This window comes from Manis pentadactyla, chromosome 12, assembly GCF_030020395.1.
Source record: "Manis pentadactyla isolate mManPen7 chromosome 12, mManPen7.hap1, whole genome shotgun sequence".
NCBI lineage: Eukaryota > Metazoa > Chordata > Mammalia > Pholidota > Manidae > Manis > Manis pentadactyla.
Genome location: NC_080030.1, coordinates 5,763,934 through 5,791,463, shown reverse-complemented (window position 1 = coordinate 5,791,463; position 27,530 = coordinate 5,763,934). Strand labels below are relative to the sequence as shown.

The following is a 27,530-nucleotide window of genomic DNA, read 5'->3' as shown; positions in this document are numbered from 1 at the left end:
GGCTCAAAGGCAAATGCACAGGCTGACAGTGACAGGCACGGATAAAGAAAGATAGACACCCCCATGGATTCACAGACATAGGTATTGACACAGAGACAGGCGAAAATACATAGAATCAGTGACACAAAGCAGGATGCACAGGACAGAACCAGTCCTGCAGAGATGAACACACAAAAACAGACACATACCAAAACATGAACAGAGTACACATTTTCTCAAAGAACACATACAAACAACCAACAGGTACATGAAAAGATGCTCAACATCACTAATCATGAGGGAAATGAAAATAAAAAATGCAATGAGATATCATCTTGCACCTGTTAGAATGGCTGTTATCAAAAACACAAGAAATAACACATGTTGACAAGAATGTGGAGAAAAGGGAACCCTCATACAGTGTTGGTGGAAATGTAAACTGGTGCAGCCAACATGGAAAACAGTATGGGGTGGAGGGATCCTCAAAAAATTAGAAATAGAACTATCATGCAATCCAGCAATCCCACTTCTGGGTATTTAGCTGAAGGAAGTTAAATAACTCTTGAAGAGATATCTGTACCCCCATGTTTATTGCAGCATTATTCACAACAGCCAAAATATGAAAACAACCCTACATGTTGTTGACAGACAGATGGACAAAGAAAAGTGGTACATCTATACAATGGAGTATTATTCAGACATAAAAAAGGAAACCCTGCCATTTGCAATAACACAATTGAATCTTGAGGGCTTTATGCTGAGTGAAATAAGGCAGAGAAACACAAATACTGTATGATCTCACATATATATGGAATCTAAAAAAAACTGAACTCATAGAAAAAGAATTAGTATGGGGGTTACCAGGGGCTGGGAGGTGGGAGAAATGGAGAGATGCTGGTCAGCAGGTACAAATTTGCAGTTATAAGAATAGGCTTTGGAGATCAAATGTACAGCATAGCGGTTATAGTCAATACTATTGTATTATTATACTTGAAAGTTGCTAATAGAGTTTAAATGTTCTCACCCCCCCCCACACACACATACACAAAGCTCATGTAATGTATAAGATAATGGATGTGTTAACCTTATTGTGGTAATTCTCTTGCAATATATACCTATATCAAATCATCCAGTTGCACACCTGAACCTTACACAATGTCAGATACATCTAAATAAAGCTGAACGTATATCCACACGCGCTCAGGAGGGTCTGTTAGATGCTGTCACGGTGTTTATGTTTCCTTGTTTAATACTGGTCTCCCCCAGGAGAGGAGGAGCCAGGCCTCTCTATTCTCTGCTCTATCCCCAGTGCCCAGCACACAGTGGGTGCTCAATTGATGTGCGCTGGAAGGAAGGGGTGTGAACTGTAATGACACAATGTTAAAGTGAACTCTTGAATCACATCAGATCACATTCCTTGTGTAAAACCCTCTGATGGTTTCCCATTCCACTTAAAATTCCTAAGGCTTTGGGGAAGGGGATGCAAAGTTAGTGTTCGATGGGGACAGAGTTTTAGTTTGGGAAGATGAGAAAGCTCTGGAGATGGGTGGTAGGCCCTTGCTCCCCCCCAATACAAGCACACTCTTACCCCCTATCTGGCTTTTTCTTAATTAAACACATCACCACCTCAAATCAGGTCCTAATTTGCTTGTATGGGGTCGGTCTCCCCGAACAGGCTGTGAAATCCATGAAGATGGGGATCTTTCCCCATACGGTGCCTGGCACATAGCAGGTGCACAATAAATGTCTGTGAAAGGCCAATCAGAAGCTGGTGCCATCCAGATAAAGATGGGGACCCCATCCAACTCTCTCTACATTTCCACACCCAAGTGCCCCAGAATTGTTTGCTGCTGTGACCCAGCTTCACGGGTGCTCTCAACTGCCCCAGGCCACCTGGCTGGCCAGGTCCCCCCTCCAGGAGACAGAGCAGACCCAGAGCCTTGGGGGCCGGTGGTTGTAAACAGTTTTATTGATGGGGAGAGGGTTTGGGGAGGCAAATTCCAGAGAGGGTCCAGGACTCAGCTGGCCACTCAGCTGGCATGCATGGTCAGCTGAAGGTCAAGGGGGAGCCACAAGGGGACGGGGTGCATGGGACCCTCTGACCACCCTGGGGCCTTATTTACAGGGGGGCCCCGCCCACCTTCCCCGCTCCCCAGACCGCCGCTGCTGCCAATATGAATTCTGGGCAGGCCTTCCGCGACCCCCTACCTGAAACCCCCTCCTCGTCTCCCTCCAACTCCTAACCGGCACCGTGGAAGCCCCCGGCCATCTGGAAGCGCCGGCATCGGCTCAGCCAATGCCCAAGCTGCTGGGGCCACCGCTCACACACAGACACGCACACTGCACGCGTGGCCCGCCCCACGCACACGCCGGCAGCAGCCCTTGCGGGCACGCACACGCACGCCTCCCTCCCCTTCCCGGCCCCTCGCACACGAACACGGCATGCACACGCACACACACTCACACACGCCAGGAGCCTGGGCAGCAGAAGGGCTCTGTGGGGCGGGAGGGGGCCCGGGTCTGCGGGGTTGGTCCCCTCCCCACCCCACACCTACTCCACGCCCCAGCCGCGACCCCGAGAACGGAGTTGTGCAATCGGTTAGAAAACTGCAAAAGAAACGCAACTTGGAAAACAAACCAAACTCCACGCGCATAAGGTCAGCTTCAAATCCACAGCACGGCCCTCCTGCCTGCCCGCCCCCAAACCGCATCAGTGTCCAGCGGCCCCGGTCAGGGTCGGGGGTCGAGCTCGTTGTGCTTCCTAGTGGTGGAGGGGACCCCCGCGCGGGTGGGCCGGGGGGGCTTGAGCACCCACTGGAGCGGGGCCGGGTCTGATTCCCGTGGCTGGCACCGCCGAGGCGTTGGGGACCCGGCCTAGGGCACGGGGGGCGCAGTCCTGTCCGTCCCCCCGTAGGAAAGGAGGTGGGCCAAGTCTGTGCTGGGCCGCGCATGGCGGCCACGGGGACGGTCACCCGGCCGGCCCTCGCCGCTGTTGAACGTGTGCGTGCGGCGCAGGGCCGCGGCTGGCGGGCCGTGCGTGCCCGGCCTCCGGAGGCTGCCCGTGGGCGGCGGGCTCCAGGGCCGAGGGAGGCTGTCGGCGGCTGAGGTTGGGTCCAAGGGGCCCGTGGGCGCTGACACCACCCGCCGGCGGTCCGGGCTGGCGTGCGGGGTGAGCGGAAAGTCGCCGTGGGAGGCGCGGCCGGGCCGGGAGATGTAGAGGCGGACGTCGGGGGCCGGCTCGCCGGGCGCGGGGGGCTGCTCGGGGGCGCGGGCCGGGGCCAGCAGCAGCAGGGAGGAGGAGGCGGAGGCCGAGAGCAGCGGGTGGCCGTGCTCCCAGGCGCGGGGCCCCAGGGCGTGCGGGTGTGGCGTGGGCAGGCGCTTCTGGGGCAGCGGCGTCTGCTCGGGCGTGGGCAGCAGCCCCGAGTCCAGGTCGTGAGGGCCGCCCTGCAGCAGCGTGGCCTTGGCCCAGCCGTTCTGCATGAGCGGGGCCAGCAAGGCCTCGGGGGGACCCCCGGCCACGCCACCCCCGCCACTGCCCCGGCCCCCAGGGCCGCCTGCCCGGCGCTCGCCCAGCCGGCTCACACTCAGCACGGCCTCGCCGCCCCCGTGGGCCAGGATGGCCTCTTTGTCCTTGCGACGGGCCAGCTCGCGCCGCTCGCGGAGGCCCACGTACCAGCCCACACTGAAGCCGGACACCACGGCGCCCACCACGAAGGCCGCCACCGACGACGTCACCAGCAGGTTCACGGACACTAGCCCAGCGCGCTCCTCCGAGAGGCTGGCCCGCAGGAGTCCTGGGCAGGGGGCCGGTGAGAGGGCACGGCTGAGGCACAGGCTGGATGCACCGCCCACCAGCTCGGGTGACTCTGTCCATCTGTCCGCCTCCTCAGTTGGTCTGTCTGTGTGCCTGCCTCGTGATGTCTCTCTGTCCCTTTCAAAGCCTATCTCTTTTTCCCCTGGCATCTGCAGGACTCTCTGCCCTCCCCTACCACCCTCCCCGGAAATGGGAATCCCTGTCCTTCCAAAGCTGGATGGAAGTCAGTCCTGCCACCCATCCGGGCATAGGAGGGTGGGAGAAACCCTAAAGGTCAGGACTCAGGGTTCCCAGGCCACCCCCCTTTACACTCACCTGTACAGTCCCCTAGGCCGGAGGTGCTGGCCCCAGACACATCCTGCTCAAAGGTGGCTCTAATGGAGGGAAGAGGGGCACAGTCAGCAGAAACCCCTCTCTGAGTGGGATCTCAGGAGACTCAGACACCCAGGCCCCACCTCCCTCCTCCCCAGTACCTGGTGCCAGGGCTGAGGAAGATGCAGGAACCGTCGGGGGCCCACCCGCAGTAGGGGTCCTGACTGCCAACACAGTTCCTAGAGCAGACGAGGGAGCCGGTGGGCTGATCAGCCACAGAGCCTCTTACTGTCAACTCTGGGAGTGCTTGGGACAAATCTTTGCAGTGAGGGCTATTTATTCCCCACTTTACAGATAAGGAAACCGAGGCTCACGAAATTTCACTTTTGCCCAAGCAGCAGGGCTGGGGCTGCAGCCCAGGCAGGCTTGACCCAGAGTCTATGCCTTGCTTGGCTCTGTGCTCTGCGACATTGTCGCCGTGAAGGTGTGTGTGCGGGGTGGCGGGGCAGGATTCTCCGTGTCTAGGGCTCGTGCTGAGCCCTGGGGGTGTGTACTTTGCCTCTGATCTTTGCACCCATTTTAGAGGCAGGGAGATAGATGGCTGCCTCTCTGGTCCCCAGCTTCTGCTCCTGTTGCTCTTAAAAATGTCATTCGGATCCTATCCTGCCTCTGCCCACAGCCCTCCAGGGCTCCCTCCTCCCTCTGGGTAAAAGCCCCAGCCCTCGGAGCAGCCCACTAAGCCCGACACAACCTGTCCAACCCCTCCTCCCCGTCTCCCCCTTGCTCTCTCTGCTCCAGCCAATGGGGCCTCACAGTTCCTGCCACACTAGACACGGGCCCGCCTCTGGGCCTTTGCACTGGGCTGTGCCCTCTGCCCGTCTCCGTCGTCCAGTCAGGACGCCGATGGGCCCGTGACTCCAACTCCACTCTCCTTTCCCAGGCTCTTCTACCCTCGCTTGCCCGACCCCCGCAGCAGGTCCGGGAGGCACTCACTTCATGCACCCTGAGTACAGCTGGCAGCGGGCCACGGGCACGCGGACCACGCAGCGGGGGAAGGCCGCCAACAGGCCGCCCGAGGCTGTGTCCAGCTCCAGGCTCAGCAGCCGCTGCCCTGCCTCGCCGCCGCCGGACCGTCCACACCTGCGAGTGAGCAAATTGGTAAAACCCAAGGGGCACGCCCTACCTCCCTGCCCACCGGCGTCCCTCCGGGCCTCGGCCTGGCCCCGCCTCCCCTCCCGCGGCCACGCCCACCTATCGGGCCGGTAGGTTTCGAACTCCTCCAGGAAGACACTGGGCCCAGCGGCGTCTGAGTCGCTGGCGTTGGGCCAGACGAGGAACTTGAGGACTGTGCCCGCCTCGGAACCCAGGAAGACGACGGTCTGGTTGCCCCATGGACCGGCTCCCACGTCCACAGCCACTCGCGTCAGCTGGTGCCTGGGAGCAGGGCGGGCCTGCGGTCAGGCCGGTCCACAGCCCCTGCGATCCCCCTGGGACGCACGCAGAGGCACCACCCGCGCTGGGCAGGGTGGGCACAGACGTGGCGACACGGTGCACATTACAGAGGCAAACGACCCCCAGCCCCGGCTCCCGGCCTGTCTTCCTCTTTCCGTTGTCCTGCATCTGTCAGTCTCTGAGAACCTCTCTCGCTGTGTCTCCTCTTCCTCGGCTACCTTCCGCCTCTTTCTGGAACTCTCTCCCTTGGTGTGTGTGTGCGCGTGTGTGTGCGCGTGTGTGCGTGTGTGTGTGTGTGTTTCCCTCTCTCTCCCTCTCTTTATCTCGCCCTCCCTCTCTCAGGGTCTCTCTCCGGGCAGCCCCGGAGCCTCATACTGAGCTGTCCTGAGTGTCTGGCCCCGGTAGCACTGCTCTGCGCCTCCTCTTGTGCCTGCCGTCGGCCACCCTCCCTCCCCACCCACCACCCTGGCCTGGGATCTGGTCCCCTGGCCCTGCTAGGACCCTGGCCACGCCTGTGGACTGACCGCATCAGGGTCCGCACGATCCAGGGTGCGTGGCCCAGAGAGGGCACTGCCTCGTCCATCAGAGGGTGGGTCTTGACGAAGCTGAGGATCTCATCGGGGAAGGCGCTGGAGGCATTGTACTGCATGCCAGGAGCCGCACAGCACCCGGGCCTGGGTGGGGACAAGGGGATGGTCAGGGTACACTTGGGGATCCCCACACAGGGGCTCTGATTCACCAAGGGGCCTGCTACCCTTCCCAAAGGGCCTCGGTTTTCCTCATCTTTGGAATGGGTACAGCTGAACTCGGCAACAGCCAAATAACCATCCGGATGTCACAGCCCTTGGCCTTAAGGTCAGGACCCTACTCAGGCACCTGTCCAAGGACCTAGGGGACTCTCACCTGGGCCGTGGCACCTGATCCTCTGGCACAGGGGTCCAGATGGACTCAGGGTACTTCTGCTCACGGAAGCGGCCTTCAAAGACAGCAGCCACCTGTGTCATGTCAAAGGCGCAGACGGCCGAGCCGGGGATGCTGGTGGGGGTTAGATGAGAGGGAGCAGTGAGCCTGGTGTGGGGCACTGCCGCAGGCAAGGATGTGGAGGAGCCTTCACCCTCCAGAGCTGTCAGATGTTCAGTCCCCTGGGCCAGAGATGCCACCCGATCCAGTCACTCCACCCCCTGCATAGTGCTCAGACTGGACCACAGTTCAGGTGCTCCACAGCCACGCTGTGTCCAAGTCCCCAGTGTCACCTGCCTGGATGTCTCGACTCCCAGATGTCACTCCTGATGCCTTTCAACCCATTCCCAAGGGAGTGTGCCAAAAACACCAACCTGACCTTGTCCCTCCCTCTCCCATATCTCCCTAGTGTTCTCAGGATACAACCCAGGCTTCTTCCAGCCTCTCATCCCCTCCCTGCCCTTCTTTCCTTCACTTGCCCCTCATCCCCTCCTCTCCAGCAATATGGACCTTCTCCCTATTATTTAAACATACCGAACTCATTGCAGCCTCAGGGCCTTTGCACATGCTGTTCCTCTAACCAGGAACACTGTTTCTTTTCCCTCCCATCTCACACTCATCAACACCTTGTTCTAATGCCTGCTCCTCCAGGAAGCTTTCCCAGACTTCAAAGGCAGAGGATGAAGATGTCCCCCATCTGCCCAGTTCTGACCAAAGGGCCCTTGAGGGTCAGTGTCTGACTTTGTCCCAGTCTGGCCTGGGACCAGGGCCTCTCAGGAGTTCAACCTCGCTCATCCCTGTCCCTCAGTTTGCTGCCACCAGTGAGGCTGACCTGTTGCTGGGGGTGGAGAAAACCGCAAGGACCACAGGCCGGCCCCCCAGGCTGACCACACCCGTGACGGCCTGCAGCACATTGAAGTAAAAGTGGGAGTCCCCAGGCACAGAGCAGTTGAGCCGTGCCTTCAGGAAGGATGTCCACTGCTTTTCCAGCACCCGAGGGGAGCCTCCCAGGTCGTTCTTGCACACCCGGGCCACACGGGACACCACCACCTGGCACAACAGCAGACAAACGGGAGCCTGAGCCCTGTGTCCAGGAAGGCCTGCGCGGGCCCCGCTGCCCGCCACCCAGGCCAGGGTGGAGCAGTCTGCCCCGGCTCACTGTGGGGCCCCAGCCAGTCACCAACCTCCTCTGGGCACCAGATTCCCCAAAGGACATGTGTGGACGAAAATGATGAGCACAGAAACCACGACGCTTGTGATCATAATTGCTTCTGCCCAGAGAGCACTATGGGCCAGGCACTCTCTGCTCAGCATCTCTTAACATTCCTCCCAAAGCTCTACAAGGAAGGGGCTACCAATACCTCCCTTGTGCAGGTGGGGAAACTGAGACACGGAAAAAGGGAAGGGACCAGCCTGGATCACGCTAGTAGTGAATGACAGAGATGGTGCCCTTAACTGTCTGGCCTCCTGGATGGAAGGATCCGATGGGATGAGGGATGGGATGGATGGATAAATGAATGAATCTGAAGGAGAAAATGATGGATAATGAAGGAGATAATGAAGAAGGAGATAACGGATGGATGGATGGGTAGACAATGGATGGATGGATGGATGGTGGATGGGCAGTGGATGGGTAGATGGATGGATGGGTGAAAGGCTGGATAAGCAGATGAATGGGTGGCTGCATGGAGGATGAGTGGGTGGGTGGGCAGGTGAAGAAGGAGATAACAGCAGATCAATGGATGGGTGGATGCCTGGGTGGGCAGAAGGCTGGAAGGGATGAGTAGGTTATGAGGGGGACATGGAAGCTAGATAACCAGATATTCAGGAAGTGGGCGGGTAGATTGGGGAAATGGACGAGCTAATTTTAAGTAGAAGGGCAGATGAATGGATGTTAGTATGTGAATGAATGGACAGAGAGACAGATAAATGGGTGAGTGGGTGGATAATACATAGGGGCATGGAAGGGTAGATGGATGGATGTGGGATGACTGCATTGGTGGGTGGGCAGATGGAGAGATGGATGAATGAGTTGACAGAAGTGTGGGTGGGCTGAAGGACAGACAGATGAGTGAGAAGGTGGCTGGGGAGGCGGGGGAGTGGACAGGTGGATGGAGAGATGGGAGATGGGAGGCAGGACAGGCAAACAGCAACAACCCCAGGACTGGAACCCGGGGCGTATCTGACTTCATACACACGACGCTGACCCAGGGTTGTGCGCACCAGGGCTGCTTCCTAAGCATCTGCCAGTGTCAGGGGCCTGGTCCCGGTGGAGTGGGGGGCTTTAAGGACCAGAAGTGGCGGAGGGACCCCCTCACCTATGCAGACTCCTGGATTCACCTCTGCTCCCGCTTCCCATGGCCAGAGCCTCCCAGCTCCATGCCCTGCCACCCAAGCCTCAGGGTGCTGCAGGGACGGGAGGGGTGGGGGGCAGGATCTTACCTTCTCCAAGTAGTTAAACTCCATGGCGATCTCCCGGAAGAAGAAGTAGATGTGGCTGCCCCACTCCACCGCATGGACAAAGTAGGGCTCTGTAAGAGAGGAGGTGTCAGACAGAACCCTGTCCCTGATGTAGAAAAGGGAATTTCTGGGGCTAGGAACACCTAAGCCTGGGTGGCTGCTTTTATGGTGCTGGGGGACAGTGGTTGAAAATACAAAAGACTCAGAGGTGTTTTTTTGGGGGGTGGGGTAGTTGGTGTCAGAATCCTAAAATTACCCTATCTACCCTCCAGAAACTGCAATATCCACTATTTTTGTTGCCTTCTTCCCTCATGAGCTCCTGCATTAAACCTCTGGTAGTTCCATTTCAGGCTTCTAAGCCCCCCATCTCCAGCAAGTTCTACTTTAGACCCAATTTAAATCTTTCCGCTAGCTTTATCTTCAAAGAAGCCAGTAGGCTCCAAAGATGAGAGGGGAGTCTCCTCTGAGACTCTTATTCTGGTGGGGGGATTTGGTGAATGTCCACCCCACCTTTGAACCACTTGGAGTCGTGTTTCACGGTACGCAGAGTAGGCCGGTCCCCGAGGCTGCGGTAGATGACAGCGTCGATGGCTAGGAAGTCAGTAACGGTGGCTGTGAAGAGCATTCCTTCTGGATGGGGTGAATAGGGAAAGCAGGAGAGATTAGATCATAGAGGTTGGGGCTGGATGGGTCAAAACTTCATCTTCCAAGACTCAGCCCTGAGCCTAAGGGGGCCCCTGTCTCTTGGCTGAGCCCTGACCCCATCTAAGCCTGAGCCCGGGCTGAGCCCCAACTCCCCAGATGACACCAGATCCCAACTGAATCCTGACACTGGGCTTAAATTCTACCTCTTTCATGGCTGGACAGACAGTCTCCCAGCCACCTTCTAAATGCCCCAGACTCCCAGAGTGAAAAATGCCAGGCCTTGCTCAGGGCTGGCATCTCATGAGATGCTCAGAGTTGGGGACACTCACCAGAGAAGAGGGCGACGTTGGCATGTTTGGGGTCGTATGGGCAGCGGGCCATGCCACTGATGTTGTCCCCGAGGGGCTGTAGCGTGTCCATCTGCAGGGGGAGCAGGCCCTGAGTGACAGGGCTCCGGGCCACTCCTGGTAGCCCCTGGCTCTCCCCGCCCCCGTCTCCAAGGGGAATCCTGGCTCCACCTTGGATGCTGTATGACTTGGTCAATCACTTAGCCTCTCTGGGGCTCAGTTTACAGATCTGTAAATGAGTCTAATTGATCCCAGTTAATCCTATAACTGGCTTGTAGCATAAGTAGCCAGGGTTTTCCTGACCCTGACCCCTGTACAGGCCTCTCGAGTTCTGGGCGAGAGGACGGGGAGGGCATATCCAGTAAGGCTTCCTGGAAGAGGTGATGTGGCCCGGCGAAAGGGCGTGGCCAGTGGAGGGCAGGTGAGCAAAGTCCCAGGGGTTGGACCTGGGGCGGAGACTCACGCTGTAGTTGGCACACACGGGGTTGAAGGCATTGGAACCGCACACAAAGAGCGTGGATTCATCTCGAAGTAGCAGCACTTTCACAAAGTTTCGACACTCGCCCTGGTGTGGGGAGGAAAGAGAGAAGCCTGGACGGGCGTGGTCACGGCATGGGCGTGGCCAGGGATGTGGGCGTGGTCATAACTGGGACCGCGGCAGTGGATAAAAGTAGGACCAGGATGAGGACGTGCCCACGACTAAGGGAGGGACTAAGGCGGGGAAATACTTCCTATAAGGGGTGGAGCTATGGCAAGACAGGGGCTGTGGACCTGGTCGCCACCGGGGACCGTTTTGGGGCGTGACCGAACTCTGGGCGTAGCCAGAGTCAAGTCAGGGATGAGGAAGGAGGATGTACCCTGGGCGTGGCCAGGACGGGTTGTGGGCGTGGTCCGGGCGGGGCCAGGGCCCACTCACCTCCTGCTTGCCCTTCATCCGACACACGTTGATGTCGCCGGGGTTGGAGCGCCAGGTCAGCTTCTGAGGGGAAAAGGGAGCTGGTAAGGGAGCGGGGTCCCCGGCTGCCCTAGAACCCCTAGCCCCGGGCAGAGCCGCATTCACCTTGCTCCCCATCCATCTGAACCCCAACCCCTACCCCCCCATCCATCCGAGGCCCCTATTACCCGCTGGTACCGCAGCTCTGTGGACGTGGGGGGCTCCAGCTCCACCCGGTACAGGTTGTCCCTGGGGGACGGGTTTAGTCAGTGAGATCAGGGGCCTCCAGTCTCCCCACATCCCACCCCCCTGGCGGCAGAATGGCGTCCAACATGTGACACACGGGGGCGTGTCTGTGCCCTGCCGCAAGCAACTCCACCACGAAATGTGCCCTCACACTCCTGTGCGTGCCCTCGCGCGCCTGCGCATGCCCTAAGTGACCCAGGGTTCCAGCACACCCCATATGCCTTAACATCGCCTCTCGCTTACACACCCCGGGGCCAAGGGGCCCGCACGCAGGGGAGTGAACTGTCCGACGCCTTCACATCACGCGTCTCCCTCAGCGTCCCTCAGTCCTCCTTCTCTCCCCAGCGCCGCTGAAACTGCCCTGGCCAAGGTCACGGGCGACCTCGTGTGAACTCCAGGGGTCGCTTCTCTGTCCTCCTCCCCGTCTCTGCAGTGTCAGACCCAGCCAGTCTCCACTCCTCCTGGGCATTCTGTCCTCACAAGGCCTGGGGACGCCACACTAGCCCACTCCCCTCCCACCTCTCCGGGCCCCCGGGTCTCCCCTGCTGTCCCTCCTCGGCCCTGGGCTGGGCCCTCCGGCCCCTTCCCTTCCCCACCAGCATCCCGCCCTCGCGGCCTCCTCCACTCTCGAGGCCCAAACTCCATCTATACCCCGATGATGCCCATAGTCCTGTCTCCGGCCCCAGCCCACCCTGAGCTCCAGACTTGGGTCCAGCTGACCCTGGGGGTCTCTTGGTGGGTCGTGGGTGAGGGCTCACAGGACTCTCACACTTAACTCAGCCACGCTTCACTGAACCCTCCCCAGACCCCCATCTCTGTCCTACCACAACTGCAGGCAATAACTGGGGAGTCCCCCTCAACTCCCCTCTTCTCTTCCACACATCAGCCAATACTGGCATCTCTGCATTTACCGTCCATTGAGAATTCACCCACTTCTCCCTCCCTCCATGGCTACCACCCTAGTCCAGCCCCATCACTGCCCTCCTGGACCAGCACAGTCCCCTCCACCCAGGACCCTGGCTCCTGCCATCGCCCCCACAGTCTATTCTCCCCACAGTGACCAGACAGCCTCCATGAGCACCTGAGTCAGGTCTCACCCTCCTCCACCCACAGCCCTCCAGGCCTCCCACTTTCCTTGGGGTCAAAGCTCAAGCCCTCCCACAAGGCCCCCTTGTGCTTGCCCACCTCCCTGCAGGACATGCTTCGATCTCCCTCTCCTCCCTCTCGCCCCCTCACTTTCTCTGCCTCAGCCACTGGTCTTCCAACTCTCCAGGCACAGTCCTGCCCCAGGACCTTTGCATGTGCTGTGCTCTCTGCCCAGATTTTGCCCTCTCCAGATTTTGCCACAGCTGGCTTCTCATTATTCAACTCTCAACTCAAATATCCTTTTCAGGGAAGCCCTGGAGTGCCACTCCAGCACCCTCTGTAAGCACCAAGTAAATTTTGACCACGTAGCTGTCCCCGTCTGCTAACGCACCATACATACAGGCTCCAGGTTCCAACCACAACTCACCCTGCACACTGTGCCTGACAATCCCTCATACCTGTCCCCGATGAACAGCGTCCTGTTGACCCGCAGGACCCGCTGGATGTTGAGGTCATCAGCTCCCTCGGCAGGGGTCAGGCGTCCTGGCCCGCTGCCCACGAACACTGGGTAGTGGTTCAGGTCTAGGGGAGCGGATGGAGAGAGGTGTGAGTGATCCAGGGTCGGGGTGAGCCTGGCCTGGTGAGCCCCCGGGGAGGGAGGGCAGCAGAACCAGCTGGGGAACAAGACCCTCCCCTGAGACACCCCCTTCCCCAGAACCTCCACTCACAGTCCCTGGGGGCCACGCTGAGCGGCGGTGGCTCCTCGGGGAAAAGGCCATGGGCACCCCCCAGTAGCAGCAGCAAGAGCAATAGGGCCGGGTGAGGAGGGGGCGCTCGCGGGGTCCGCATGGCGAGGTCGGGGCGACGAGAGGTGACACCTGCGGGCGAGGGGCAGGACGGTGAGCAGAGTGGCCTGCAGCCCCGCCACACGCTGATAGACAATGCACTCGAGCCGAGGAGGCCTTCAATTCCCAGAATTCCCCAATGGGATAATAAAAATTTACAATCTTGGCAATAACAGTAGTGACAGCAGCACTTATTTAATTATCAGAACTTTCTGACCATGTCCTAGTGAAAACTTAGGAAATGGTTTCTAACAGAAATTAATGAGAGTAAGTAATTTTAAAATTAAATGTTTAAATAAAAAACTAATAACAATCGTAATAGACATAACAAATACATTTAAAAATCAGTGTCGAAACACATATTTAAGAATTCTTACAATTAAAACACAAAAATCTTCAAATGAAAGACTCAAAAACCAATTCAAAGGCTCTTGCAATTTTATACACCCCAGTCTGGGAATTGTCAGACTCTAAAATTGCAGAATTTTTCATCTAGCCAGACCTCAGAGGCTCCGGTAAATCTGATTTTCTTCCTGAGTTCAGCCTTTGTGTCCTCTGCTGGAATACCTGTGTGACAGGCACCTCCCTACTTCTCAAGGGGGCCTGTTAGCCTGCTCCCGTGCAAGGGGATTTGAAGCTCCTTGTAGGTCTGTGGATGGAGTTGGTGGGAGTGTGAGCAGAACTCACCCTCTGGAACCCAACCATCCACACCCCTTCCCGAAGGGGTTCAGTCCAGAGGTTCCCGAATAAAAAATCTGAAGTCCTGGGAAGTCTCAGGCAAGCCCCGTGCCTCAGTTTCCCTGTCTGAGCAGCAGGGACATCTCCTCCAAACCCTGCCCTGGCCTCAGGGCTTAGGGATTCCGAACTCGCAGAGGTGAAGGCGGTGTGGGAACTTTGCCCCTGGCGTGCCTGCCTCTGAGAATTCGGGGCCAAAAAACAGGAAGGCCTTGCGTGGACCAGCAGAGCTTCCTTTTTGTGACCCTGAACTTCCAGGATTTGTGACTCAGCAGCCGCCCGGATCCCACGTGTGCAGGGAACACAGTTCTGCTTCCTTAAGAGTTTCCTTCTCTGGCTCCTCCCCCGTTCTGAAGCTCCTCCCCTGGCTCCGGTGACCCCTGATCCAGTCCCACTTGCTTCCTGGCATTCAAGGTCCCCAACGTAACCACCATCCCCAGGCTGCCTACCCCACCCTCATTCCCCTGGCCCTCCCAGCCTCCTCCTCGACAGCACCTGCCCAGGTCATCCACCCCAGGACCCCTGAGACCCATACTGGGCTTTATCACCTCAAACCGGCTTCTCCTCCCAGTTCCTGGACTTAGGGACAGCCTCACTGTGCCTGAGCACAAGGCCCAGGTGTCTGCCTCCCTGTCATCGCCCCTGCTCTGAGAGCCCCACAGCCCAGCTCCCACCTTCTGCCTCGTGCCCCGGGGCCTCCAGTCCTGCCCCTTCAGTATGCTCCTCAAGGTGGCCAAGGAGTCTTTCTAGAACTCATATCTCACCTGTTGCTCCCCTGTGCAAAACCAGAGTCACCCTTTCGGACCAGTGACATCAGGACCAGATTGGTCTCTGTGGGGCAGTCCTGGGCACTGTGGGTTCTTGAGCAGCATCCTGGCCCCCACCCCTTTGGTGCCAGGAGCACCCTCCCTGTTGTGGCAACCAGAGACATCCCTAGACATTGCCCAATGACCCCTGTGGGGGCAGAACCACCACCAGCTGAGAATTTCCTCTCTAAACCCTTCTATAGCTCCCTAGTGCCCTTGAAATAAAGTCTCAGCTCCTCCCCTCCCTTCCATCTCCACCTCTGGGCTTCTGCACATGCTGTTTCATCTGCCTGGAACACCTTTCTCCTGCTCCCAGTAACCTGGGAACACATTCTTAAGGCTTCAGACACCTCCTCCAGGAAGCCTTCCCAGCTTAGCCCAGATTGACTTCCCCAGGCACCCACCTGCTTGTGTATCTCTATTATAGTGTCCTGTTCACCTTATCTTTTAACTGCCTGGTTGACTGTTCATCTTCCCCGTGGGACTGTGAGCACCTTGAGAGGGCATGACTGGGTCTATCTTGGCCACTATTGTGTCCGCACCACCCAGGACAGGGCCTGGCATACAGACAGTAGGAGCTCAATAAATAATAACACCAAGCACTTGCTAGGCATTGTCATAGGAACTTAAATTAACTCATTTAATTCGCACGACACACCCAAGAGATGGGTGCTGTTAATATGCTTCTTATAAGATAGTGAAACTGAGGCACAGAGAGTCATTTGCCCCGATGGAAGCCGTGGAGACAAGATCTAAACCTGCTCAATCAATATTAGTAATTTTGATGATAATGCAGAACTGAGCCCCACATGCTCTTTTTGGGGAGTCTGAGTCACTTTGGGGCCAACCCACTGCACCTGGCCTCAGTTTACCACCCTGACCTGGGATTACGGGTGGCCTCAGCACCTCCCCCACCCCCCTCAAGACCATCTGCTTCTCTCCGTGAAATTCGAGGCGCCTCTGCCAGCAGCCGCCTGGCGCCCGCCTGCCCGGAAGCGGCCCCACCACCTGCCCCAGCACCTGGCCACCGGGAGCTGCTGCCACCCAGAGCCAGGCTGGGGGAGCGGCATGACCAGCATGTGCAGCCCACGGCATGCAGGGTCTGTGTGCCTGCGGACGGGCGTGTCTCCTGTCTGCAGCCCTGAGGACAAGCGTTCATGCCCATGAGGTGGGAGGCACAGTCATAAAGTGGCAAAGAGCCAGCCGCATTCAGAAGGGCTCATGCTGTGGCAGGGTCTCTCTGCCTGACCCCCCCAACCATCCCTTCAACTCGTGGCACACAATCCCATTGTACAGGTGAGGAAACTGAGGCAGAGACGGAAATTCCCTCAAAGCCACCCTACTTCACCTCCTTCCATCCTCACATGGCCCTGGGACCATCTTCCCATGTACTCTTGACCCCCAGCACTTCAATATACATTTTAGGGTCAGCTGTTAACTTCCAAAACAAACAACAAATAAAACATAAAACCTGCGGGGATTTTCGTTCGAATGGTTCCGAACATATAGATCAAATTGATCTACTGACTGACGGCTGGTGCTCCATCACCCTCACCGGTGCCTCTGCTGTCCCCGCTGACAGCTGATGGTTCAGGCCACACCTGGGACTCATCCCCCGCCCCCAACTCCCTCCAACGTAACCGCGGTCGGCCTCATTCCTTCACCCCCATGTCCAACGCCATCAGGTCCTGTGGGCGCTACTTTCAAGTTTATCCAGAATTTACACCCTTCCCCAGTCTGTTCCCTGGTTAGCTCCCACCGTCACCACCTGGACCAACACGGACAGACCCCCTCGGCCCTGATTCCTGAATCCCGTGCTCACCCCCAGCCAGTCCTCCCTGAAGCGGCCACTAGAGGGCACCTGTGAGCGCCAAGAGACAGGTTCCTCCTCCTCTGCCCACCGCCCTCCAGGGCTCCCACTTCCCTCTGGGTGAAAGCCCAAGCCCTCCTTGCGGCCCACAAGGTCCAGCACCACCTCCCCCCACTCCCTGCCTGCCTGCCCCTCCTCCCTCTCTCCCCCTCACTCATTTTGCTCCAGCCATCCCAGGCCTCCTTGCTGTTCCTACAACACACCAGGCATGGTGCTGCCTCAGGGCCTTTGCATGAGTTGTTCCCCCACACCTGAAAGCTCTTCTCTCCGATACCCACATAGCTCCCTCCTTATTTCAGGTCTCTGTTGAAATGCCACCTCCTGAGACAGACCGCCCACCCACCCCCGCCCACCTCACTGCTCCGAATCTGTCTACTCTCTCCATGAACTCCCCCAACATGTCACACTCTCAAAGGGCCCTTTCGACCCTCTGCTACTTCCGATGTGGTCCTGGAACCAGCAGCAGCAGCTTGGGAGCCTTTAGAAATGCAGAGTCCTATGCCCTCCCCAGACTTGTCCAACCTGGCATTCTTAGCAAGATCTTGCAATAGTGCATAGAAGCTCAGCTTGTGCACTGACCCCCCAAATAAAGTATTCACCCATGGGTCCGCCTGTTGGACTGTGAGTCCCAAGAAGGCAGCTGGATTGTGAGTCCCAAGAAGGCAGGCCTGGGTGTGCTTGGCTGACAGGTCCCGCAGTGTCTGGCACACCTTTAATGCTCCATAATGGCTTGTGAGGGGATAAACTGTGTCAGCATCAGGACTTGAACCCAGGTCTGATTTCCTCACCTCTGCCACATGCACGTGTCTACAGGCATGTGGGGCCCCCCACAAATGTCCACAGGCGCAGACGTCCAAGGTATGAAGCTGTGTCTGTGTGTTCACACAGCTCCATAGATGCAAGCACGGCACGCACATGCCCCCCACCCCAGACTGTCTGCATGGTTGCGCACATGCCCATGTGTGGAGCACGTACATGCCCCCGGGAAGCTGTTGCCTGCACCCCCCACTGGTGGTTTTCTGGCTCTCAGTTTCCCAGGACCCCAATTAACTGTGGGCACCAGGCTGACCAGTATCCATGTCTACCACATTCCTGCCCTGTTCAGACTAATCTCACCGGTGGGTTGTGGAAACTGAGGCCAGGAATGACATCTGGACAGACGTCACCTAAAGGGCCCTGGTCAGCAGCTTAGCCTCTGGAATCCTGCACCCAGGTTCAAACCCCGGCTCTGTCTATTAGCTTTGAGACCACCAATGGTCACTTCCCCTGTGTGGCCCTCAGTTTCCCCATCTATAAACTGTGGGTGACTCTAAGTCCAACCCTAAAATGTTACTATGAGGACAGAAGTACATAATTTAGACCAGCGCTGTCCAACCAAAAGCCACACAAGCGTCATTTAAAATTTCCTTGTGGCCACATTCAAAACGTAAAGTTCATTTAAATATGTTTTATTTAAGCCAAGAAATCCAAAATATTATTATCTCCACATCTAGTCAATGTAAAAATGATTAATAAGACATTCTATATTCTGTTTTTCACACTTAATCTTTGGAATTCCGCATGTGTCTTATGTTAAGAGCACATCTCGATTGGAACTGGCCACATGTGATCCCCAGCCACACGTGGCCAGGGGCTGCCCTTCTGGCCAGCCCAGCTCGGGATGAAGGGCTGAGCACAGGGACAGTAAGCCCTCAGGAGAGGTCAGTTGTCCTTAGTAGCGCTGTTATTTTAAAAATCACCACAGTGTTCCAATTCCAAGCTGGAGGGTCTGGCTATACACTCCTGGAATAAGCCTGCAGCTAGGCAGGATTGTCCCATCCTCTCTGCCTTAAGCAGGGAAGTTCTACTTTCAATCTACCTTAAATCCCTCCTGCTTCCACAGGCTGCCAGAAGCTAAAGACTTGGGGGCTGGGCCTTGGTCCTTCCTCTGGCTCTGGGCATTCCCAGCCTGGGTTTTTGAGAATTTGGGCTTGAATATGGGCAAGGCCTGCCCTCCTCTCTGATCCCCACCACCGCCAAGCAACATCTTTACTGTGAATCACAAGCTCACATCAGAGCCTCCCACTTCCCTGCTCAATGACCTGTCTTGGCTCCCTAGTACCCCACAGAAGAAAGAATCAATTTCTCTACTTTGACATTTAAGGACGCCCTCACCCTGGAAAAGACCTTAACCTTCCACATGCTCTCACCTCCTGCCAGGCATGCCCAGAATTCACCAGTCCATATCCAGGCCTTTGTTCAGGCTGTCCTCTCTGCTAGGGGAACTTTTTAGGCCTTCTCAAGACCTCCCTGCCCCTAAGACAACCTCTCAGTCACCCAGACTAGTAACCTTATTTTCTCTCCTTGAAAGCCCCACAGCCAACTCCTGCTCACTGTCCACACCCTCTATGTGTGGATATCTCCTCCTCCAGGGAGCCTTCCCTGACTGCTGTGGCTGAGCCTCAAGTTCTCTGGGTACCCCCAGCTATGACCCCCACCTCGGCTCTACCCAATGTCACTAACCTGGGAGCAACTGTGTCCATCTCTGGCTCCCGGTACCCAAAACTGGAAGCTACTCATTCACTCACTAGATGAGCCATTATTGAGCACTAGCTGTGTGCCAGATACTGTTCCATGCAGGGGGACACAGCCGTGAGCAAGACAGCCGCAAAGCCCTGGTCTGTGGGGCTCCCAGTCTGGTGGGGAGGGGGTGGACACACATTACCAAATGACAGAACCAGGTAGCTCCTGATAATGGTGACAAAAAAGGCATAGAGGGATGGCAAAGAGGTTGCTCAAGCCGGCGGTCAGGGGGACCTCCTGGAGGAGGGGACATTCGAGCTGCTGAAGCTTGGAGGTTGAGAAGGCGGCAGCTGGGAAGATGTGGGGGAAGGCACTCCACGTGGGGGAAACTGCAAAGAGAAAGGCCTGGAGGCTGGAGCCGCTAAAGGAACAGCAGGAAGGTTCCTGGCGGGTGGAGGGAGAGGCAGCCATACCATGAAAGGACCTGTAAGATTCTCCACTTTTTCCAGACAAGACACTGAGCCTCGATTTTCTCATCTGTAAAATGAAGCCCTGGACAGGGCCTGGTTTACGCTCACTTTTGGTGAAATGGCCTTGCTGGGTGACCTTGGACCAGCAGCCTGCCCTCTCTGGGTCTCTGTGTCCTGTAACCATGGCAGGGGATGCAGTGACCCTGGGCCAGGCTCAGAGCCCCTGCTTCTCCATCTGCCACAGCAAGGCTGGGGCGGGAAGCCCATCTCCAGTTCCATAGAAGGAGCTCCTGTCAGCCCCAGAATTCCAGCTCTGAGGCCTGGAGTCCCCGGGGGTATCGAGTAACGGGACCCAGCAGCCAGGCCCCTGGGTCGGCCTGGTCTAGTTACCGGCTCTGCTTACAGCCACCTCCTCCTCCAGCTGCCCCAGTCGCCCCAGCCCAGCCGGGCTCCAGGGCTGTCTAGGAACTTGGCAGAGCGGCCAGAGGGTGTCCCTGGGGCCCCAGCCACGGGGGGCTGGGGAGAGAGGCCCCCTTGATGCTGTTAACTCATCCCTCCCCAGCCAGTATGTCCCCTCCTTCCTCCTCTGCAAATCAGGGGTGAGCATGCTAGCCCCACAGGGACGGGGGTCTGACACACAGTAGGAGTTCAACAACACACAACGGCAGAATGAATGGGCCTGGACAGTCCCCACTTGTAAACGAGCTGCAAGACTGCATTTACTGCAGGCTTCATGAGCACCTACTGGGGGCCAGCAGTTCAGCCGTGACCAGGATGGTGCATATCAAGGGCTTGGCACGGTGCCGGGTATTCCGGAGACACTCAATGAATGCTGAGTGTCTCTTCTGAAGAGGATGGTGCCCAGAGGACCTCATTGTCTTCCACATCCACCCCACAGCCGCCCAGCAGAGCAAGGGTGTGTGCTGAGCTTTTATGAAGCCCCTAGTGGGCTTCAGGCAGGTGCTGGGCCAAGCGCTTCACAAGTGTGAACTCATTTCCTGCCCACAGCAATCTGAGGAGGTGGAGACCAGCCCCATCATTCCCATTTTGAAGATGGAAAGACTGAGGCCCAGATAGGGTGAGCCACTTGGTAAGACTGCGCAGCACGAAGGGGGCAGCTGGGATTTGAACCCAGGCCGAGTGATCATTCTGCCTCTTGCTGACATTTATTGAGCGCCCACGACGTGCCATCTGTCTACGAGGCTGCCCAACCTAAACGCACATTTTGCAGATAAGCAGTGGAGACCCAGAGAGAGGCTGTCCCGTCTCTAGGTCGCTCAGGAGGCCGGAGTGGAGAACAGGTGGCAGGGGCAGGACCTTGAGTGGGGGACATGGATAGGTCCCCGGGACTCCAGGCCCAGATTGGGGGGGGGGGTGCTCCCGGTAATTAATTTTAATCACTGTTTGGAAACTGTGCCGCCAGGAGGCAAATCAGAAGCAGCGACTTGTAATTAGGAATGGGGTGGCAGGGCTGCTTTCTCAGTGATGCAGGGGCCATTCCGAGGAAATTAAAGTGTCATTTATATCCAGTGCGTACTTAGGGGGCCCAGGAGGGGGCTGCTGGAGGGGGGTCCTAGGGAATATGGGATGGGGCTAAGGCTGCAGGGGGTGGGCACCCACAGATTCCCAAGTGGGGCTCAGGGCAGGCCTGGAGGCAGGCAGACCCTGCCCTCGGTCCCAGTTTGGAGGAAATACAGGAGTTGGGCTGTGGTCTTGGGGCCCAGTTTTGGGAGACATGGGGGAGCAAGGCTCAGCTCTCAGGTGCCCCATCTTAGGAGGGACAAAGAAATCTCGTCACTGTGCTTGGGGTCCTCAATCTGGGAGCAGAAGACGGGGAACCCAATTGCCCTCTCTTGGAATTCTGGGATCCCTCTTCTCCCCCAGATTAATCCCTCCACCCACAATTCTTCAGTCATTTCACCTCCCCAGAGGCCCTGTCTGGGGGGCCACAGAGGATCCTCAAGTGGGACTGGAGCAGAGAGGCAGGTCTGCAGGGGCACCCCACTGAGAGATGCCAGGTGGGAGGCAGGTGGGGGGGCGTGTATGCTAAGTGCTGCTGGGAACGGAAAACCTGGCAAATGAGCCTGAAGAAGACAAGGGCAGGCAACAGGTCCTGCGGGATGGCCGTGGGGTCAGAGTGGACCACAAGCCCTGGTGAGTCAGTTCTGGAATGACGGACATCCTGGCGGAGTGACGCGGGCTCTGGGGGGTGGGGGGTGAGAAATGTGCATCAGCGGAGAAAAACCAAGAGGCCCTGGGTTTGCTGGGTGACCTCAAGGAATCTGCCACCCAACTCTGTGCTTCATTTCTTCCTGGAGCCTGGGGCTCAGACCTTCAAAGGGGAAAACAGCAAACGCTGTGGGACGACTATTGGGTTCCTAGGCTTGTGCATCAAGCAGTACAGAAAGTCCTGGACGGGCAGGTAGGCAGGGTTCTTCTCAATTGCAGGTGAGGAAAATGAGGGTCAGAGTGGCCGAGTGATATGCCTGAGGTTACACAGCTAAGAAATGGCCATGTGGTCCAGACACCACAGTCTTTTAACCATAGCACCCCCTAACCCTAGAGAAGGGGCTTTCAGTCCCTTTCCATATCCATCTATCAAGTCCAAAATCTCTCCCGGTCCACCCACTTCTCTCCCCTTCTCCGGCCTCAGCCTGGCAGGTCCCCATCACTGCACACCTGGACCAGCACCCCTGCCAGCTCCTAACAGTTAGTCCTCCCCGCAGCAACCAGAGGGCGCCCCTGAGCACCTGAGTCAGGTGGCCCCTCCTCTGCCCACAGCCCTCCAGGCTGAAGCCCAAGTCCTCCCCTTGGCCCACAAGGCCCTACAAGAACTGCCCCCTCCCCTCCCTTTCTTCCCTTCCTCCCTCCCTCCCCCTCACTCACTCTGCTCCAGCCATGCAGGCCCCCTTCCTATCCCTCCAACAGGCAAAGAAACAGCGCTGCCCCAGGACTATTGCACAGGCTATGCCCTCTTCCTGGAATGCTATTTCTCCGGATCTTTGCATGACTGGCTCCTTCTCAGTTTCCAGGTCTCAGCTCAGATGCCACCTCCTCAGAGACACCCTCTCTGACACCATCAGCTCAAACAGCCCCACCCTTCTCAGCTACATCATCCAGTACTATTGTCTTCAGGGCACTTATTACACGTGATTTACTTTATTTTCCTGTGTGGTCATTGCTGGGTGCCCAGCACCTGGCACAAAATAGGTGCTCGTTAATTATCTGTCAACCTATCACATGAGAACAAAGACCCCTCAGCTCCAAATGAGGTCAGGGACAGAGGCCAGATGTTTCTGCTTTTCAAAGATACACCTTTTTCTGGAGTAAGAAAAACAATAGTGCTATGCCTGGCCTTTCACCTTCACCTTCTCATTTAAATGTTGAACACTAAGGGAGAGCAAATAGCGTCTATACTTTACAGATGGGGAAACCGGGGCTCAAAGTTTAGGCAGCATGAGTGAGTGGGTGAGTGAAGAGGTGGCCTCAAACCCAGGTAAGTCTGATCTGACTGGCGGATCTCCAAGGGCAATAATTCAGTGCGGCTGTCTCAGCTGCCTGGGGCCTTTAAGTCCTTGGCCTTGGGGGAAGGGAGAAGGTCCTGAAACTATCAAAAAACACCCACCACCACCACCCAGTGAACTCCTACACATCCATCACAGCCCTAGCTGCAATATTCCTCTTTGGTGCATCTTCCTTAATTTACTGGACATAGCCCAATTTTTCCCATCTCCCTGTACTCCCTCTTCCCCAGCCCTGACCCCAGGTAGCAGAGAGGACCAGCATCTGTTGTTTCCCCTTGTCCAGCCTGTTAGCCCCTTGAGGGTCAACTAGGCATCACAGCTAAAGCCTCTCTCTGGGATCCCAGTGTCACCCAGCATGGAGCATGGCACAGGCCACTGGGAGCGTCTGCTGAGTGACTGATCACCCCAACTGCCTTGGTCTCTGTCAGGGTGCCCCTGAGAACCCACAGTCTTCCTCTGGGCTCCTGCAGTTGGGAAGTTCTCTCCTAGGTCTGCCCTTAGAAGGCAGGCTCAGCCTGGGCCAAGGTGCATCCTGGGAAATGTAGTCCTCACTAGACTGGGCCTCCTTCCCAGCAGGCCCTGGAGCGGCCACCTTTGGATCCCAGAGCCAGACAGTGAAGGGTCATCAAGGGGCAGCTGGTGGGGGGGGTGGGGAAGTGTGCATATCCCTGCCCAAAGGGAAGGAAGTGGAGTCCCCAGCCTCCTTGGCACCTCCTTAGTGCCTCCTGGTGTCTGCAACTTTATCTAGACACCCCCAAAGAACAGGTGATGAAGGGCTATGATGAAAAAAGAGATTTATGTGCTCAGGCCTAGACCTCTGAGGCCACATACTGAACCCCAGCTGTGGCACAACAATCCTGTGCCATGTGCAATGGGGGGGGTCTGTTTCCTGAGACCCCCCAACCCTGCAGCTGGCTCCTGGACAATTCAACCACAGGATGAAGAGCAGGTGGCTGGGGCCTGGTCTGAGGCTGCCTTGGGCCTCAATTTCCATATTTCTGTTAAACAAGGCCTGACTCACAGTCAGCCCCAGTCACCGCGGGGTCCTGGAGGAACCAGTCTGAGAACCTGCAACTCCTTAAACGGCTTCAGAATCACAGTGTCTTAAACATTAGAGGTCAGAAAACCTGCAGTACCTGGAAATTTAAAATAAATCTAGAGGGTCATCTGGGCCTAACCTCTATCAGAATTATTTTTCCAGGATTCTGGAAAGATGGCTATCCAAGCCCACTTGCCTGCCTCCCAGGATGGGCAGCTCACCACTCCTCAGGGCAGCTTGCTTGGTTTTGAGGAGACTGTCTCCTGGTATCTACCCTCCAGGTTACTCAAGGTCTGAAAGGCTGCCCATTCCCTCCCCTCCTCTAAAACCTTCTGTGGTTCCCTGTTGCCCTTGAGATAAAGCTTGCTCTTCAGCTTGGCATTCCTGACCCCTACCCACTTTTCAAGCCTTATTGTTCACTGTCTCCCACCCTTAAAATAGTCCAGGCACTCCGGGCTCCTCCAACACACCCCATGTGCCTATCCTTGCTGCTCCCTCTATCTGGAATCCCTCTCTTCCTAGCAAAATCCTTCTCAGCCTCTAAGGCCAGTGCCAGCGTCTCCTTCTTCAGGCAGCTTTCCTTGCCTCCACCTTGCTGACTCCGGCTGAGGCCTCTCTGGGTTCTCAGTGTCACCCAGCAAAAGGCCAGGCACACAGGACAGGGCCACACCCCAGGGTCAGCTAGGGACACCTCCCGCCCAGGAGATGGGCAGGGACCGGCACGTCCTTCAGGCCCTAGGGACCCAGCTCACCTATCCTGTCCAGCTGATGTCAGGGTCACCTTTACAAGGGCCCAGCCCCAGACAATCCCAGCAACTCCTGTCTCAAGCCCTAGGCAGCCACTGCAGGTGCCGAACCCTTTAAGGGCACAACTCTCCAGCATCTTCTTTGCCCAGTGGACAGAGGCACAGACTGAAACCTAGAGGAAGGACAGCCCCTCCCAGGTGACTCCATACCTCCGCTCAGAGACACCTTCTCACATGAACACAGAGGAGACGACAGGATTGCTGAGGACCTGTGGGTGCACAGCCCCGGGGGTGGGCAGGCGGGAACCAAAGGGAGAGGGGACAGATCCAAGGCATTCTGTGTCACCTCTCTCTGCCTCTGTCCCCTCACACACTCTCCTCACTAAACCCAAAGAGCATCCCCAGGAGAGGACAGCCCAGAGAGAGCTAGACACCCATCTGAGGCCACACAGCTGTGTTCCTCCTCTCTAGTCCTTGGCCTTTTCCTCTATGCTTATATTTTTCTTTTTTTTTTTTTGAGAAGTCTGGGGTGTTGGATACTTCAGGACTCATCCTGCACAGCCCATGGTGGATGGGGGTGTGTTCCAGGGTGATCTGCGGGGGCGCATTCAGGTTTCAGCTGATGTAGGAACTCCTTCTCCCCTGACCCCGTGTAACAGCCCCAGAAGTGGAGAGGCCTGTCTCCCCCCAGGGCCTCAGTTTCCCCATCTAATCTTGGGAATGGGCCGCTTCAGGGCAGACACCTACATAAGCAGTTTAATGAGTTCTGCCAGGCCGCCATCTACCCAATATTTAAGTATCTCCCATGGGGCACAGCGACCCCCAGCCAACTTCCCAGAGAACTTAAGACCCCCTCCCAGCCATCTCCCCATATCTCATACTCTCTAAACAGAGTGTACAGCCATTGCCCAGATACATCCCCAAATTTCATCTCTAAAAGAAAGCGACAGTGTCCACTAGGATGTAGGAATGGGCCTCAGCCTTACTGAACTTTGATTTTGGAGAGAGAATGTGTACCTCTTGAGAAGCTCAGGGAATTCAGAGAAATAGGAAGAAATGCAGTTTTGCAAATGGGATGGGAGGCCCTTCTGCCGCCCCAGCTGTTAGTCATCCCCTTTCCTCCTTAAACCCAAGCCCAGACCCCCAAAGTTTGAGGGACCCTTCTCCGAAGGCCAAGCCCCAGTTTCCCCTCCAGTCTGGGCGTCAGAGATGACAGTGTCAGGGGATGGATGCCAAACATCTCAGCCAAAGAGGGCCAAAGAGGGGCTGAGGGGCTGTGAGTCGCCCCCAGCCCCAGGACTCTTGCAAATACACTCAGGTCCAGTGTATACACGTCCTGGGGCTGGAGCAGGAATGGGGGGAGCTTCTCTACAGCAGCGCCCCCTCTGGGAGGTGCCCCAAACTCGGAGGGCGCCCGGAATCTGCCAGCAGGACAGGGGGCACGTGACCCCCGCCTCGGGGACCAATCAGCGCCCGCAGGAGGGGGGCCACACTTGGAGCCCCCCACCCCGCCCGTCGCACTAGGAGAGAGACATTTCCTTTGTCCCTTTGTCAGCTTTTGGGGGGCCCCTAGTCCCCGGGCCCCCACTGCAGAGGGGGGATAGGACCCGGCCGACTCTCCCCACCCCTCCCCGCGACCCCTTCTGCGCGACCCGGGCCCTGGCCTCGTTCTGGGCCCGGCATGAGGCTGGGGAGGGCTCAGGGGCACCCAAGGTGCGGCGGCTGGACCTTGGAGTGGGGCGGAGGGGCCTCACCGCACCGGGACCACCGCACGGGTCCGGGTAGCCCTCGACTTAGCTCTGAGGGCTCCGCCCCCCAGCAACCCCCCTCACCCCAGCCAGCAGGCCCCTGCCTGCCCAGAACCCCCCACCTGGGCCCAAATCCAGCTCCCCGGCGGCGCAGCCGCGAGCCCCCGTTATTGTGCCTCCTACGGCCCCCCCCTCCCCGGACAAAATCTCCACCCGCTGCGGTGCTTACAGAACCCCCATTATAGCTCCACATACAGGCCCCCAGTCAACAATCTAGGCCCCCCCAGCTGCGGTGCCATTAGACACCCCCATTATGGAGTCGTATTCAGCGCCCCAGGCCCAAATCCAGCCCCTTTAGAGCGTTGCCCCTGGACCCCCATCATACCGCTCCAGCCAGCGACCCCCGCTGAAATCCAGCGCCCTCCCCAGCTGCGTTGCTGACAGATCCTCCCGTTATAGCGCTGCACGAACCCCCTCCCTGGCTCCAGATCCATCCCTCACCCCGCGGCGAGGCCCTCCGGCCCCCCATTATAGCACTTGACCCGGCCACCCCGGCCAACAATTCTGCCCCCCGGCTGCGTGCCGGCAGACCCTCCCCCCACACCCCGACAGCGCCGCCCCCGGCCCCCCAGCCAGCAGACGCCCGGGGGCGCTTACCTCGGGGCCGCGGAGCCGCGAGTGCGCGGGAGGGAGCGCGAGGGCGGGAGCGGGGTGGGGGGGCCCGTGCGCGCACCTGTCCCGGCCGGCCAGCTCAGCCGGGCATCCCGGGCGGGCGGGCGGGCGGGGGGCGCGCTCTCCCCGCCCCCGGGCCCGCGGCGCTGGCTGGGGGAAGGGGCTCAGCCCCGGCCCCCGGCGCGCTGGCTTCGGCTCCTGGGGGCGCGCTGCGCGGCGGCCGGACCCGGGGCGCGCCGCGGCCGCATCTCCTTCGCCCGCCGCGGCCGCCGCTGCGACTCGCGGCTCCGCCACCTCCGCCCCCCCCTCACCTCCACCCCCCCAAAGCCGGCCGGAGC

The 27,530-nt window shown here is 57.8% G+C and overlaps 1 protein-coding gene across 3 annotated transcripts; it reads right to left on the bottom strand.

The window, feature by feature from the left end:
• Positions 1-1,560: 1,560 nt before the first annotated feature.
• On the bottom strand, positions 1,561-27,325 carry SEMA6B (semaphorin 6B). Of its 3 annotated transcripts, none has more exons than XM_057489813.1 (17): positions 27,178-27,325; positions 12,964-13,113; positions 12,694-12,817; positions 11,092-11,152; positions 10,886-10,948; positions 10,433-10,534; positions 9,952-10,042; positions 9,488-9,607; positions 8,960-9,048; positions 7,350-7,567; positions 6,461-6,592; positions 6,082-6,231; positions 5,357-5,539; positions 5,099-5,245; positions 4,267-4,344; positions 4,109-4,167; positions 1,561-3,773 (listed from the first exon to the last, which is right to left on the bottom strand). In XM_057489813.1, exons 2-17 carry the CDS (start codon positions 13,082-13,084, stop codon positions 2,854-2,856), a joined length of 2,658 nt encoding a protein of 885 aa, XP_057345796.1. In that variant the 5' UTR covers positions 13,085-13,113; positions 27,178-27,325; the 3' UTR covers positions 1,561-2,853. The 3 variants fall into 3 exon arrangements, with proteins under 3 accessions (XP_057345796.1, XP_057345797.1, XP_057345795.1); XM_057489814.1 differs by lacking the exon at positions 27,178-27,325 and adding an exon at positions 13,648-14,048; XM_057489812.1 differs by lacking the exon at positions 27,178-27,325 and adding an exon at positions 13,768-14,048.
• Positions 27,326-27,530: the final 205 nt, after the last annotated feature.